Source organism: Daphnia pulicaria, chromosome 11 (assembly GCF_021234035.1).
Source record: "Daphnia pulicaria isolate SC F1-1A chromosome 11, SC_F0-13Bv2, whole genome shotgun sequence".
NCBI lineage: Eukaryota > Metazoa > Arthropoda > Branchiopoda > Diplostraca > Daphniidae > Daphnia > Daphnia pulicaria.
Genome location: NC_060923.1, coordinates 4,161,914 through 4,176,321, shown reverse-complemented (window position 1 = coordinate 4,176,321; position 14,408 = coordinate 4,161,914). Strand labels below are relative to the sequence as shown.

At 41.0% G+C, this 14,408-nt stretch overlaps 3 protein-coding genes and 1 long non-coding RNA gene across 4 annotated transcripts; all 4 read right to left on the bottom strand.

Annotated features, from left to right (window-relative positions):
• Positions 1–5,853: 5,853 nt before the first annotated feature.
• Positions 5,854–6,729, bottom strand: LOC124315814. Its single transcript, XR_006911709.1, has 3 exons — positions 6,639–6,729; positions 6,382–6,481; positions 5,854–6,175 (listed from the first exon to the last, which is right to left on the bottom strand). It is a non-coding gene; the product is annotated as an uncharacterized LOC124315814 (long non-coding RNA).
• A 2,887-nt stretch (positions 6,730–9,616) lies between these two features.
• On the bottom strand, positions 9,617–11,108 carry LOC124315681 (cytochrome P450 4V2-like). The gene is made up of 7 exons (XM_046781501.1): positions 11,005–11,108; positions 10,846–10,945; positions 10,673–10,779; positions 10,542–10,610; positions 10,301–10,469; positions 10,059–10,238; positions 9,617–9,983 (listed from the first exon to the last, which is right to left on the bottom strand). Exons 3-7 carry the CDS (start codon positions 10,748–10,750, stop codon positions 9,808–9,810), a joined length of 672 nt encoding a protein of 223 aa, XP_046637457.1. The 5' UTR covers positions 10,751–10,779; positions 10,846–10,945; positions 11,005–11,108; the 3' UTR covers positions 9,617–9,807.
• A 72-nt stretch (positions 11,109–11,180) lies between these two features.
• On the bottom strand, positions 11,181–12,128 carry LOC124316048 (cytochrome P450 4c3-like). Its single transcript, XM_046781787.1, has 5 exons — positions 11,933–12,128; positions 11,743–11,864; positions 11,588–11,672; positions 11,332–11,529; positions 11,181–11,266 (listed from the first exon to the last, which is right to left on the bottom strand). Exons 1-5 carry the CDS (start codon positions 12,126–12,128, stop codon positions 11,181–11,183), a joined length of 687 nt encoding a protein of 228 aa, XP_046637743.1.
• A 237-nt stretch (positions 12,129–12,365) lies between these two features.
• On the bottom strand, positions 12,366–13,799 carry LOC124315606 (cytochrome P450 4c3-like). The gene is made up of 5 exons (XM_046781390.1): positions 13,559–13,799; positions 13,366–13,466; positions 13,197–13,281; positions 12,907–13,106; positions 12,366–12,803 (listed from the first exon to the last, which is right to left on the bottom strand). The coding sequence occupies exons 1-5, from the start codon at positions 13,749–13,751 to the stop codon at positions 12,759–12,761; spliced, it is 624 nt and encodes a 207-aa protein (XP_046637346.1). The 5' UTR covers positions 13,752–13,799; the 3' UTR covers positions 12,366–12,758.
• Between the last annotated feature and the right edge of the window lie 609 nt (positions 13,800–14,408).

Sequence of the window (14,408 nt, the reverse complement as noted above, 5' to 3'; positions counted from 1 at the left end):
ACACAAATCAACAAAGAAATCCAAAGTGACAATTCCAATAGAAATGTGATGGATAGGCCTACAGCCTATAGCTATAGCAGGTTGAAAAACAAATGATAACGAAAATGTTGTTAAATTGATTTGTTCCAGCTCTTCCATTTTCCGAATGGTTTGGTCATTATAATCAACATTGGCATTCACAACAAAGTAGAGTATTAGATAAAACAAATCGCTGTCATCACTGTTTCTCTCTACGTGGCGTATTAACCGCACCCGATCAAATCGAAGAGATATTGTTTCTGCTCGCGCTTGTACCTCTTGACTAGAAATCATCCCCGAACTCGGAAAGTTGACGCCAGACATTTTTACCGAGGAGCAGCAACCCGCTCGAGATATGCCGAAATTCCCAGCACAGCATATAGGCACAAGACGAAAAGCTGCGGTTTGGCTGGTCGTCCGTGTTGGTGGTGGTGTGCACAGCCAGCAGCCAGCCACCCAACTTTCTTTCACGGCTCTCATATAACTCTCCGGGGAAACATCAATAACTATGAAGAGCTGCACCTCCTACAGCTAGCTGGCTGGCTGGCTGGTTGGAGGGCTGGCATGGAGGCCGTAGATATGCACACACACACACATAGAGTGACAGGGAACCAAAAGTACTATTTATCTATCGTGACCCGGGCGCGCTGCCTTTGGTGCATATCAAACGAGCAGATGTGCAGCTCACAAAGTTCCTCGCTTTCTTCCTATAGAATATCTTAGCACACGCAGCAGCCAAGAGAGAGAGAGAGAGGCCCGCCTCGAATCAATTAAGAAAATTAGCCGGATATTATATAAAGAACCCTGAGCTCGGCGGGGGGGTCTAATAATGACAAGGAAAAGTCTCTGTAATCATCTAGTATAGTACTGTGTTTGAATCTGCAGCCCGAAAAAACGAAAGAAATGTGGTAGATTCTATTTGTCGACTAATTAGATCGCGAAGGATGGGCGCGAGCGGTGTAGTATTATTCATTATTATATAATAACACAGTTAACACACAGCCAGAGAGAGAGAGAGAATCTTTCACACCAGCCGGCTCGCGCTCGGCTGATTCTTTTGAGCAAATCTAACAAGATTAAAATACATGGCGCACACCCGTGTTTCCCCGTTTCGGCTTTTTTCAATCGCAACAATCGCGTCTCAAAGGGATTCTCCCTTTTAGAGTTAAAAAATGAGAATAACGACGAAGCAATCTATATAACAAGAGTGGGGAAATAAAGAAGAACTGCAACTTTTGAGTTAGACACACACACACACACACTTTTGTGGCTCTCCTTTGGAAAATTATACAAACGAATCCAATCACGTAAATATATCAACTTGTGTGTGCTGGCTGCTGCCAACACCACCCCACGTCTAAAAATTCATTCGACGAAATTCGGTGGGTTCGCTGTTTCCGAGCGAATGGCGTTCGTGTTCCACTTAATGAGATGGGAAGAAGCACTATCCGGATATCGAATTTCTTTTCTTTGGCACATTTTTCCAACATCACTTTTTTCAAAAGCTTTCCGGGTCAGTATATACTAAAGGAAGCTGGTGGTACGTGCTATAAATATTCAAACAGAAAGTCTGCTGGAATAACTTTTCTTCTATATGTCGGTCAAATTATTACCACGAGCCGTGGAATCTAATATTGATTAATTTCCGGACCTTGTTCAAGTTATTCCGCCGGAACTGCTATATAATAAAGACGATAATATCCGCACGCGAATAGAAAAAAAAATGGCTTTTGCGGTAATATAAGAGCGTGAGCGAATGAACGATTCAATGCCCAATAATGTTGGAGGCTGGACGAGAAAGATGGACGTGCTGGCTGCATCCATGCGAATGATGGGCTCAATGCGCAATAATATCAAACCCCCTGACTGCCCTCCCAGCTTCATCCGCACTACATCCAACAAATATGTGTGTCGAAAAGTTTGGCCAGTCTCGACTTTCTTGCTGGGCGCGTTTAGAAATGTCATCGCGCAAAATGATGAGATTCCGGCTGAACCTTACCCGCCATTCCGGCCGCGTCTTTATATATATAGTACAGCTACAGCGAACAACAAAAAAAGGAAACTTTTCCGGCGTGTGCGGAATTCTAGACTTTTTCTCTTCTTCCATTCTATTTCTCTGTGTGAGCTGTTGGGTCTCGACGCGAGATCAAAAGTTGCGCTATAATATCTTGCGCGTTGTTGGCTGGTTTGATTTTGACGTCACCCGCGTCGTCATCTCAAAGGTATTAGACGTTTGAGTTCGTCTTATGTGCTGATCTTGATACTACTAGACTTCTTGCCCAGTTTAGATTTCTATATGATCCATATCAGCTGGCGTGAGAAACTTGGTTGTTGAACTCTTCATCCAGCGCGTTCGGTTCAAAAATGAAACTACATACTTTTTGTCAGAGTTGAAATACACAGAGCCTGTTTGAAAGTTAGATCTACAGCTGAACATTTATATCTAACACCCACTGGACTTGGTATATCGAAGTCTATATGCATTAGTAACGCTTACAAAGTAAGTTGCAGCATTGAAGAGCACAGAGTTCTATCGCTCTTATTTCATGTCACGCTCACAAACTGTACACAAACGCATCTGTTAGTTGTGCTACACAGTACATAAACACTCGATGATAATCGTTGAATTTATTGACGTTTGAATTGTTGTTGTATACTGTATAGCTCAGTAAACCACCCGATTTCACAGTCAACAACCACAGCGTTTCATCCGCGTCCTTCCGGATGACGTCGGAAATCGATTTTGCAACTCGTCCTCTGCTATTTTCTTTTCTTTTTTTCAAATACAACTGAATAATAGAGTCCCTCCCGCCCGAGTATCTAAAGCTGCACGCTAGGCGGAACACGGCACACAAGGTACGATTCAGAGAACAAATTTTTATTGTTGAGATGTGACACGTCATTATATTGGACAACATCGAGCATTCAACAAAAAGGAAAAAATGAATTTTTGGTGGATGATGAAACCACTTTGGGTTTGAAGTTGACAAGCGCGAGTCGTCGAGTTCAACTGGCACGTGCCACCGAATTCTATTAAGAAAATTAATTTGAATATCCCGCGCACGCCCGCCCGCGTTTGACAGATGAAAATGTTACGTATCATCCACTCCGCACGCGAATCTAACGAAGAAAAAAAAAAAACTAAAAATGTGAGCCGCTAGAAAATCAAACAATGATTTTTCACGAGAAAATTAACTTACGCGCCGTACGAAAGTTAGAGCTTTAGCATAAATTTAACACAAGGCAATAAATATAAAGAGAGAGATGTCACGGCGGACGGGAAAATGGACGGTCCTTTCGAGTACGCGTTTGCCGTTTGAGCAACTTCACTTGAAGCTCGAGCGTATAAGACCGTGTGAAATTATAAATGGGTAAATAAACATCACGCTAGACTGATTCATTGAACCATTTCTCAGCACAGATGGAGTACAAAACTCAACACGGGTCGATCACGGGTCAAGTGGAAAGATTTTGCCGCGCAGGAGGACCTTGTCGATTGGACCGGAAATTTCCTACACTGCGATTGACCGGAAACGTTGTGCCAAGCGAAAAGCCGCGTGAGCAATTCCATCGCCGAATGGAATCGTCTGAATATTTTTAAAGTGAACTATTCCAACTATCGGCACGTGATTCACTCCCCCACCCCCCAACCCATCCACCCGACAAATACGCGAAAGATTCCGAAAATCCCGACACGCGTTCGTTCGGCACACAAAACTCTGCGTAGTTTGTTTGGAAAAGCTGGTGCAAGTAGTACATATAATAAATAAACCCGCCACACAGCCCACAAGGCGATTCAAGCGAGCAATCGATGGCAGAGATTTAGTCCAAGACAGACATATGGGAGCTGGGGGGATCTGGCCAGGGCAGATCATTGATAAGCCCCTACAAAACATGTGAACGACTTACACAGTAATAGATGTCAGAGCCAATCGGCCCCAGTGACGTCCGGCCTGCTGCTGCTGCTGCTGGACAAGCGACGTCAAGCCCAAAATGGTACAATATATAAAGAAACCAAGTCTTACATGTAGGCGGCTCGATAGAAATAATAAGGAAATCATTTTCCAATTCAGCGAGCAAATTGATTCGAACGCCCTGTGCGAATGATTAGACCAACTGGCTGTAAATGAGTTCATGTCCTTTTGTGTCGCTGATGGATATTCAGTCTCTCTTTCACGAACGAGCGATTACCAAAAGTTCTGTAAAAGGGAAAAAAAAAAAAAACCATCAGGAGAAAGAAAGAAAATAAAAATTGATCCGCGACTCCTTATCGAACAATGGCCAACAACCTGGACGGAGCCGACGATGCGAGTGATGGGATCCATTCAATCCGCGCGCAATTTGGGGAACGTTCACCACAGCAGATCCCAGCACAAAGGAAAGGGAAAACTCTTGCACTTTATACACACACACAATACCCCCCCCCCTCCGCACTTCCGCCGCTTTATATACTGATCCGTGTCCAAAAAAGAGAAGAAGTAACGACACTATCGATTTTCTGGGTGTCGAGAAAAAGATTGAAAATGACTTTCTTTTTTGGGGGGGATTATTATTATTATTTCGGTGAGCGGTGTGTGTGTGTGTGGAGACATTTGGTTGTTTTACATCATCTAAACGCTGCATAAAACCTAAGGCAGCAGCTCAAAACGCTCATGACATTTCCCAGAAACTTTGACTCGACAATTCCGGTTCCCATGTTGACAGGACAAGGTTATATTTTTGTTTTTATTTTTAGCCGAGAGAATATAGACGAGACTAGCTGTCGTCCGAATAAATGAGTTTGTCCCTTTTTCTATTCATTTTGTTGTTGTTGTCGTCGTCGGAGATGTTGCTTTTGTTTCCGGAGCAAAAGCTCTTCGCTTTCTCTCCTCTATGGCAAATCTTGTTTCGTTTACGTCACTCGCCTGCACAATGTCCATTCATCCCCCGGGAGCCACCCCACTGTATAGAAAGACTCTCTCTAGACGGCGCAAAACCGTGTCGAGCCAATCTGTGTATTTATTCCCCGATTCTCAATGGCACACTGGTGTAGTCAGAGTTACAGCGTGAGTTACGGTTATATACGTACCAGCACGGCGGCAGCCCGACCGTATTTACTTGTTAAGTTCGTTAAATCTCAGTCATCAGCGCGTCGAAACTTATTTGAACCCTTGCCAACCAGCAATAGCAGCAACCAAACTCGTCCATTATTTGCTTTCAAAAGTGAAACTACTATACTGTACACCCTCAGCTCAAAATGTGTATAACCCGAGAGCTGCTGCTGCTCCCGCAAGTTGCTCTCTAGCTACTGGACATGATGATGAGACTGTACATCTCTCTCACGCATGAACCGTGTAGCTCTTCCCTAGCTGTACACTAACTAATAACGCGCTCCACAAAAGTACACATTAACAAGCATTCACGGTTCATTGCTCGTCTAATGATACATACTTGTTACTTTGTCTCAAAATAAAACAGCGGTAATAATATACCTTACTTACAATGTCAATTCGGGGGTTAGTTTCTTTTGATTTATTTCCTATTCAAATGCTTTTAGAAACGACAAAGAAAAAGGGCTATCTATTATGGCAATTTTGACATGCCTTAAGGCGTTAGTGACGTCAATACGAGGAAGTGCCGGTGTGGCGGCCGGTCCCTCTTGGTCAAACAAAAAATGTCTTGTGTTTAAAGTTCAAATATTTTCAAATGTGATGGTTTACCCACAGAAAAAGTTGTGACTTGTGAGGTACAAAACATGCCTGATTTGCAGTGCAAATGAGAGTTTTAGTGAACTCTATCTGAGAAAAAAAAACAAAGACGGAGAGAGAAAACAGTTGCAGTCAACCGCCTAGCTCATCAGGAATAAACATACTCCGTGACTACGTAACGATTTATAATCAACGCCACCCAAAATTGTCCAAAAGGAAGAATAGAGATCAATTTTGTCCTACCTTTATGGTTTATGCCTGGGAAATACAGCCAGGCATCCACAGTTGCTCCATCCATCCGCTGAAGAGTTAAATTACACCAGCAGACGGGATAGGGTAAAAAGGGTGTCCTCGTGAATACACCCACATTCAAATGGGCGTACACGACGACATTTAAAGAAAGGGGATAAAAGAGATCCGTAACTCGACCGACATCGGTAGTTTCTCCAATCAAGAGGGATACTGTTTATCTAAATAAAAAAGAAAATGGGTTACGAAAAAATATTGACTGAAACAACAAGTCAGGAATAGTTGGAAATTACACTGGGTTAACCCTAATTGTTAATAAATGGGAGAATGAAAGGCTTACATGTAATACACTGTATTGATGTAGGTAATGCAGCATTAAAATATCTATGGTAGGTCACAGGTCCATAAAAGTAATGAAAATCATTACCCAAGCGGTGATCCTGAGAATGGTGCTGGTGACAGGTTAACACCTGCACAACAAAAACTTGCATATTGTGTGGTTATGATGTCTGGCTCTGGCCCCGAATCTGCAAAAAAAAGAAAAAGGTTTCATAGTACAAACAAACTGCAATGCATCGTCAGAGTATCACATGGTAAATGCTAGTCGTTGGGAAGTAACATTTCACAAATTTAGAACAGGTCTCTTCTATAGCTTCTATAATTGGTATTTTTAGTTTTATTTACCTGCTAAAGAGTATGACGGTTATCAAAAACAAATAAATCTCTAACAATAAAAATCTGGAACTTAATCACTGACTTCATGCTGACTTCTTCCAGTTCTTCGAAATTTTTAACTTAACGAAAGCAGACGACACTTGCCCAATATTGTTCTAATCAGCATGCTTACGAAATAAGATATCGATAGAAATTAGAAATGATAAAAAATCAAACTCCCCTCTTAACAATCCAAACCGCTCAAAAACGATAAGGGAATAAGTTTTAATTGAAATCTAATAGTAAATCTAATAGTACCATTTCTGTTTGGTATATGAAAGATTTTTTATATGGAAGTCAAGAGGGATGAGAGAGGGAATGAAAATCTCGTTTCTCTGTATCAACTTTGATGTCCTAAATATTTTCAGTTTGGCAGCGGCTTGATCCTCTCCGGTGCTCCTTGTTTAGTCATGTCTTTCCTCCTGGAAATCAATTCCGCAACTTTGGCCACTTTGGTGCTGGTGGTCGTGATTTATCTGTCGCTGGAATTGGGTTTTATTCGAACGAACGAACAACATTCCAAGTTGTCGAACATTTCGATTGGGCGATTACCGGGACCTCGTCGTCGTTCCTCGACTTTTGATTGGAAATGCCTTTTGGATATCAAAGGAGGGACGGCGAGCAAATATATAAGCCAAGCTGAATAGAAAGAGAGAGAAAAGGAGAAACTTTTGGGCTTTTTTTTTGACAAAGTTTGTTATTCACGCAGGATCGCTGGAAACGCTTCACATATATAACCGTGCATGGCCTCGGAAATATGGCGAAATCATCATCGCTGGTTGCTCGTGTGTCCCCAATGCTGCAACGTCAGTATATCTCATCTCCAGAGCTTGTTGAGGTAAATAGCTCAAACTTTGTATAGTAGACAACCACACAAATATACACGACATACTTTGAATTGTTTATCCATCCAATTTTACCCAGCAACGTCATTCTGGACAAAGCAGTATAGATTATTAATAACCAGCCAAAGGTTTGAAAAATGATTAGATTTAATGATGACAAAATACGTTTAGAAATGTGTTCAAATCGTCGCCGCCAAAAGGTCAGAAATGGAAATCACGTCGGCGGTTGTTGTTGACTCCAGCATTCGCCACTTAAAAATCCTGAACGCGAATCCTGAACGTTTTCATGGGCAACAATCAGGGCCAGAGATGTCTTCTGCTTTGCGGCTCCCATGTTGGCGCAACTCGCTCCTACCAGGAGCCGTTCAAGGACGAATGTGAGAGCGGATAGTCGATGTTTACCCACTGCTGACTATATATCGTTGCACACTTGACATTTCTATTTTGCGGTGCGTTCGACGACTTCCTTTTTTCAGACTGCTGATGCCGTTCTTGAAAATGATTTGTACGTTCAATATTTGCCGTCACCGATAATAATAGGAGAAGGCAATGGGGACGCGCGGATATAAATGCCCCAAAACGAACCGAGACGGCCAATACGCCAACAGTGTTCATAGGTTAGATAGATTCTCCGTATATTGTTGTACGAATCTCTAACGCAAAAAGTCGCAGTTCAATCAAACATTCTCGACACATCTTTTTATAGAATGACCCAAATTTCATTTGACTTGGACGGGCCGTGAACAAAAACGTTCAACTCTTCACCGCTTCACAGACAATGTCAATATTATTATTTATTTTTTTTTTTTTCTTAAAGCGAAGAAGTTCACTGAATGTTATTTGTTATTGGGTACGTATTATATGTAGGTCATTTGGGTAAGACGCGAGCGAGCTCAGCTGGCCGTGATAATCAAAAGCGCGGAAGTTGGAAGAGCCTATATTACTGAGATCCCTATTGCAATCTAATTAAACTGGTCTAATTTATTATCGTCTTTCTCATTAACAAAACAGAGAGGAAATCTGCCTCTGCTCGATTTCTGCTTATCGAAATGTCCTGACGATGCCCAAAACGATTTAACCGACCGAGATCTGCGCCAGAAGATTGACACATTCGCCTTATTTATATAATTGCGCACACGCCTCTTCGTTGTGATGATTATTCACGTTGACGTTTCATTTAATTTTATTTTTCTTAAAAGGGACACGACAGAAAACTTCGGTAACTTTGGTTTCTTTACTCTGCATGATGGCGAGTCTTATACCCACAGCAACACCAAGTATATATCAAACAAAATTCATTCTGGAAGCTTTTCAAAATTCTTTTGTGACGTTTATTACGTAGGGAAGAGCTTCGGGATCATTTCGGCGACTCGGGACGATCGTGATTGCTCCATGGAGGGCGGATCTCTCTCTCCCATTTCCAAGTTTATGGAATGTGGCATCAAAGAAGCCCTGGGATTGTATATCCGCTCTGCGGGCTCATCGAAAGGATCGTCGGCTCACGACATTCAAATTGGTTCGAAACTTATACATTCGACGCTCATCTTTTTTAAATTTTGAGATATGAATCATTCCATTCAATAATAAGGGGGGCAAAAGCCGCGCACAATTTGGTACGATTTTCAGGGGAGCATACCATTCCGGCCAGATGCAATATTTTGATTCTCATCTACGGAATGTTGCACCGCAATCCTCGATTGTTCCCCCACCCGCGATCCATCCGTTTTCAAACCCGGAGCGCTTATTATTATTTCCCGAACAGACAATTGGATAGCCATCCTTCCACAAATCCACATTCCATTCAGCCCGCAATGGCATAGGTTATTCATCTATTTTCTAAGATCTTATTTGATTGCATTTTTCAATTGCTGGCGATATTTATTGCCGAAGCGCAGGTCAGCCTTTTGCGATGATGGAAGAGAAAGATGTTCGTACGACTCTTCTGAGACGATTAAAATTTTCATCGTCATCCACTTCGGAACCTACGGTACCGTCTTACCAGGTCGTAACACGATGATAAATAATCCGTAATCTGACTTATTTGTAAAATTGCAATTCAAATTAGGTTATTATTATTCCTATAAGCTATCGAAAATTTAAATTGGGATTATTAGATTTAATCAGATCTGAGAAAGAGAAATCGTGTTGGATCTTATACAACATGTGCTCGACTTTTCTGACATTCGTACTTGGCATTACATTTTCCAACAAGTTAAACATGCTTGAAACACTCTCGTTTTCCAACCCAATAAACGGCTGAATAGTGTAAATGTCACATGCGTGAATACATTCCATTAGGAAATGTCCAATCTCTTAGAAACGATGAGGTTACATTCGCTATCCTTGGGTTTAAGCAAAAGCTGAGGTGACGGAATTTCTAGCGGAGCCGACGGATCAACAAGAGAAAATTTCAATCGTCGTAAAATGTTCGCCAAACAAACTTTCAGCTCCATCATGGCGTATTTTTGGGCTGTAAAATGATGAAATATTATTGTAATTCTATTTAAACGTCCATACAAAATTCCGCTAAAGTAATTTAACTCACCGATGCAATTGCGGGGTCCAGCGCTGAATGGAATGAAGGCGTACGGATGTCGGCCGACACTGTTCTCCGGAAGGAATCGCTCCGGCTTGAATGCATCCGGATCAGGGAAAACCGTAGGGTCATGGTGGGCAGCGAAAATATTGATGACAACTGTCAGACCTCTTGGTAGGGTATAACCACCTAAGTTAAACTTTATTATTAACTTCAGCAATAAATGTACGAATTCGCAAATAAATGATAACCTGATTGAACGTCCTCCGATAGGTATCGTGATACTGCCGGAAAAGGTGGATACATCCTCAACGTTTCCTTGATGCAACACTCCAAATATTTGAGCCGAGTCAAGTCCTGCGCTGTCACCGGCCGATCGGAATCGCCAAAAATCAGATCCAATTCTTCCATCACCAATATCTGTTTTTTTTTGTGTCATAAACGAACTAAAATTGTGTGTGTTTAGCTCTTACATTTGAATTAATTATAAACCTGGTGATCGGGATGCTTGGCGATGAGATAGAGGAACCAGTTAAAGGCGACAGCTGTTGAATCGAGACCCTATATCGTTCAAAATATTTCAAAAGTCCAATTATTTCCATTATTAATTTGCAATTGCTTACCGCAGCCATGAAGGTAGAAACTTCATTTCTTAATACTTCATCACTCATATCAGAATTCTCCTCCGACGCCTTTACCATCAACAAATCCAGAAAGGCCAATCTCTCCTCTGATATTATTTGAAGTTATGTTGGCGACACTTGGGAATTTGATTATAAGAATTGATCGGTTATACTTGGTCGTGAATTCTCGTCAATGGTGGACACTGAATCATCTGATTGGCCAGAGTGCTTCTCCGCCTTTCGTCTGTGCGATTGGCGACGATTTTTAATAACCTGATTGATATTCAATACGACTGAACGCATAAAACATTGTTGTAGACCAACATTAATACCTTGTCAACGGAAGCATTAGTATCTGATAGGACCTGCTTTTGTTGGCGGTAAAGTGAAGTCAATTTGAAAATCCAATCGATCCTCAGCCAGGGTTTATGTATCAGGCGTTACCTAAAGATATTTTCCAATCTGTCGGGACATTAGGTTAATTCAAATCAATCAGAATTGTCCAGTTTCATTTGACATAAACTGACACGTCGATCCCTTTGGCGAATTTCGTCGATTCTTCCTCACTCCAAACTTTTCCTCCCATTGAAGTTTCTTGGATTTTTCAATTAAATTTTACCTTAGTAAATACTTGTAATTAACTTGCTAATAGATTCTACCGCAAAGAATATCCAAGACCAGCTTGGACATGATGGAAAAGACGTTCATTTCTTTTTGTCCAGTCCGACCAAGACTTTCTGTCATTTTGGCAGCGCAGTCGAGGCTCAAGTCGTTGAAATTCTCCACGAACCCGTTGAGGATTTGAAAATGGAACGCTGGATTCAGCAGGCTACGACGTTCCCTCCACAGTTCGCCTGCTGGATGAATAATTATAGAATCATATGAAATGATTTAAATGGTGTTGTTATATCTCGCCTGTTAAATTCGTGAGGCTGTTTTCAGGAAAAGAAAACTTGTATTCGTGTGGCCTTGCCAATAATTTGTGGCTCGACAAAATCGGCTGTGGGAATGGGACAGAACAAATCGTGGAATGGTTATTGAACAATTTAGAAAAAAAATGCGAATTTTACTTTCCACAGTTCAGGATGGGCAATGACAACCGTTGGATAGAAACCGATCCACAATTTGTAAATTGGATTATAGCGGCTCACGCTCAGGACAATCTCTGTGGACCAAACAAAATAATTTGCATCTTTCCGTTGAATTTGAATTTAAAAAATTAAATACTTAAAAACAAAAAAAAAAAAACAATTGATATACCATCCAGAGGAATGTTGGCAACATCGAGGAGGTTTCCCAATAAGGGAAGCGGTTTCGGTCCGGGCAGAGCGTCGATGAGGCGAACAAAACGAGAACGACACCACACCCAATAATAATCGGCTGCCAGCAAAATGACGATGGCCGTGAATGTCAAAGACAATGGGCTGCTCCATCTCGTTCGAAACATGTCCAACATGTTCGCACTTGAGAGTTTAGGACCAACTTAAACAGCGAACCGACCTACCCAATAAACCTCCACTGATACCAAATCAAATACAATGTCTGAAAGAGGTCCAAAAGAGAAAGGACCCTTTGTTTTGATATGAACACGGAGGGGATATATAATAGCGCCATATCTGTAAACGAGCTGAAGGTTGGGGAAAAAGAGAAAGGAAGAGTCAGAAACAAAAAAAATAAAAAAACAAAACAGATAAATCGTTTCGAATATATTTGCGTATCATATCAGAAGGTGAAGTAAAGTCGTAATAGCAGAAAAAAGTTAGCAAATGAACTCTTTTCAAATTGGGCGACTGAACACCTTAAATATTGAGAAATTAAATTCTATTTTTATTTAGACTCTCATTTATGCAAATTAATAATGTCTTCCCTCGGGTACTTGTCAAGAGAAGCCGAGAAGGTTTAGTTTCTTTTCAAGGTCTTGTTTGAAGGAGCCATGCAGTGCTGGAATAATTTTATAAATTTTTCTTACCATTCCTTATTTCTTTTGAATATTTCTTTTTTTTTTTAGGCTGGGAGAATACTTTAATTTAATTTAATTTTTTAGTTCGTTGTAATGCAATTTTCAAAGATTTTTGGGTGACTTTTTTTAGAGACGATTAATTTGAAGAGGTATTCTTGCCCATGGAAGTTTCTGGATTCCGCCAGCAAAAATCATAATTTCTCTTTATTCATTTACCATATACAATAGTAATAGTTCTTCAGTCATTGCAACTACCATATAATAATATAATTACCGTAGATATAGCATCGAAAGTCATCTTGACCATAATCGGAAAGACGTCGATTTCTTTGCTTCCAGCTGATGGCCCTAGAATTTCTTCCATTTTGGCAGCGGAGGCCATGCTCTTTTCATTGAAGGTAGAAATGAATCCATCGAGAATTTTAAAGTGGAACGCCGGAGTCAGCAATCGGCGACGGTGACGCCATTTGTCACCTATTATGCGATATCCCGAACGTAATAATAATATTATTATGAGACTCGAATTGGTACATGAAGAAAGCCGAGTGTAGCCTACTACATTACCTGCCAACGCACCAAGGCAGTTTTCAGATACAATAAATTTGTATTCCATTGTTTTAGTTGTGAGATTTGGATTGGAAAGAATTGGCTACATGGATAAAATGCTCATTTGTAAAAGGATGATTCGTGTGATTGAAACTTGATAGAATACGCTTATGCTATAATATCTTACTTCCAATAGTTTGTGATGAGAGATGTGAACCGCCGGATAGTAACAGATCCATATTCGGAAAAGATATCCATTCCGTTTGATCCAATCAACGTACAAACGCCCTAGAGAAAAAAAGCCACAACAAATTAAAATCATTTAATTAGAAATGCGAATAATAAACAAGTGAGCTGAATCAATTTGGAAATCTTATTACTATCAGAAGTGTATTTCACAAGTTCAAGAATGTTGCCCAGCAAAGGAAGAGTTTTCGGTCCGGGCAGAGCGTCGATGAGGCGGACAAAGCGGGTACGACTCCACACCCAATAATATCCGCCCAGCAATCCGGCCAGGGCCGTCATGGCCAGTGAAAATGGACTCCATCCAGCAGACCACCAAATGCCCAACATCTTGAAATGGTTGTCGGACACCGACTACCTGAGAATGTCTGAAATATCACGATTCTTTTATATCCCTCAAATGATGACATCAAACTCTTCACATTCGATTTCTTTCGACTGTCAGTTGACCACTCTCTCCTGTTGAAAGGGTTAGTTAACCCCAGCACTCCTTTTTAACGACTCGATTCCAGTTTGACAATATCCAACAATAACTTTTTATTGAGTTCACTAGCTAAAACGAGCGCGCACATCATATACAGAGCTATGCGTTAGAGACAACTGTATCGAAAGTGTGGCTTTTGTCGTTTCGCTTTTTTCGATTCGTTGTGAAATATTTTGTTTTCTTGGGAGGGGGGGGGGGGGTTTAATATTAGGGCAACATTCCAGCAACAGTAGAGAAAGCAGAATTCACTCCGGATTTCATTTGCCATTCATCAACGACTCCATACGCCCAATAAAATCACTGGTTGATGACGACTGAATATGCCAAAGACAATCGAATAGAAAAAAAGTTTAAGACGAACCTAATAAGACCGAAACCCAATTCAATTACAACGGAGGGAATTAATTTCATCTTCAAGTTTGGAGAATAGATTAAACAGAGAAGGGAAATTTCGATTCCAATTCGGCACTTTCTACCAAGTCGTTTTTCTATTGGGCAAATAT

Excerpts from the sequence above, each read along its gene's own strand:
- LOC124315681 (XM_046781501.1), bottom strand. The coding sequence starts at position 10,750 with ATGGTAAAGGCGTCGGAGGAGAATTCTGATATGAGTGATGAAGTATTA. Across the intron at positions 10,239-10,300 it reads ATCGGAGGACGTTCAATCAG|GTGGTTATACCCTACCAAGA; the intron begins GTTATCATTTAT and ends AGTTTAACTTAG. Across the intron at positions 9,984-10,058 it reads TGGACCCCGCAATTGCATCG|CCCAAAAATACGCCATGATG; the intron begins GTGAGTTAAATT and ends ATCATTTTACAG.
- LOC124316048 (XM_046781787.1), bottom strand. The coding sequence starts at position 12,128 with ATGTTGGACATGTTTCGAACGAGATGGAGCAGCCCATTGTCTTTGACA. Across the intron at positions 11,673-11,742 it reads CCCATCCTGAACTGTGGAAA|CCGATTTTGTCGAGCCACAA; the intron begins GTAAAATTCGCA and ends CCATTCCCACAG. Across the intron at positions 11,267-11,331 it reads GGTCTTGGATATTCTTTGCG|AAACTTCAATGGGAGGAAAA; the intron begins GTAGAATCTATT and ends GAAAAATCCAAG.
- LOC124315606 (XM_046781390.1), bottom strand. The coding sequence starts at position 13,751 with ATGTTGGGCATTTGGTGGTCTGCTGGATGGAGTCCATTTTCACTGGCC. Across the intron at positions 13,467-13,558 it reads TGTGAAATACACTTCTGATA|GGCGTTTGTACGTTGATTGG; the intron begins GTAATAAGATTT and ends TTTTTTCTCTAG. Across the intron at positions 13,107-13,196 it reads CTGCCTTGGTGCGTTGGCAG|GTGACAAATGGCGTCACCGT; the intron begins GTAATGTAGTAG and ends ATCGCATAATAG.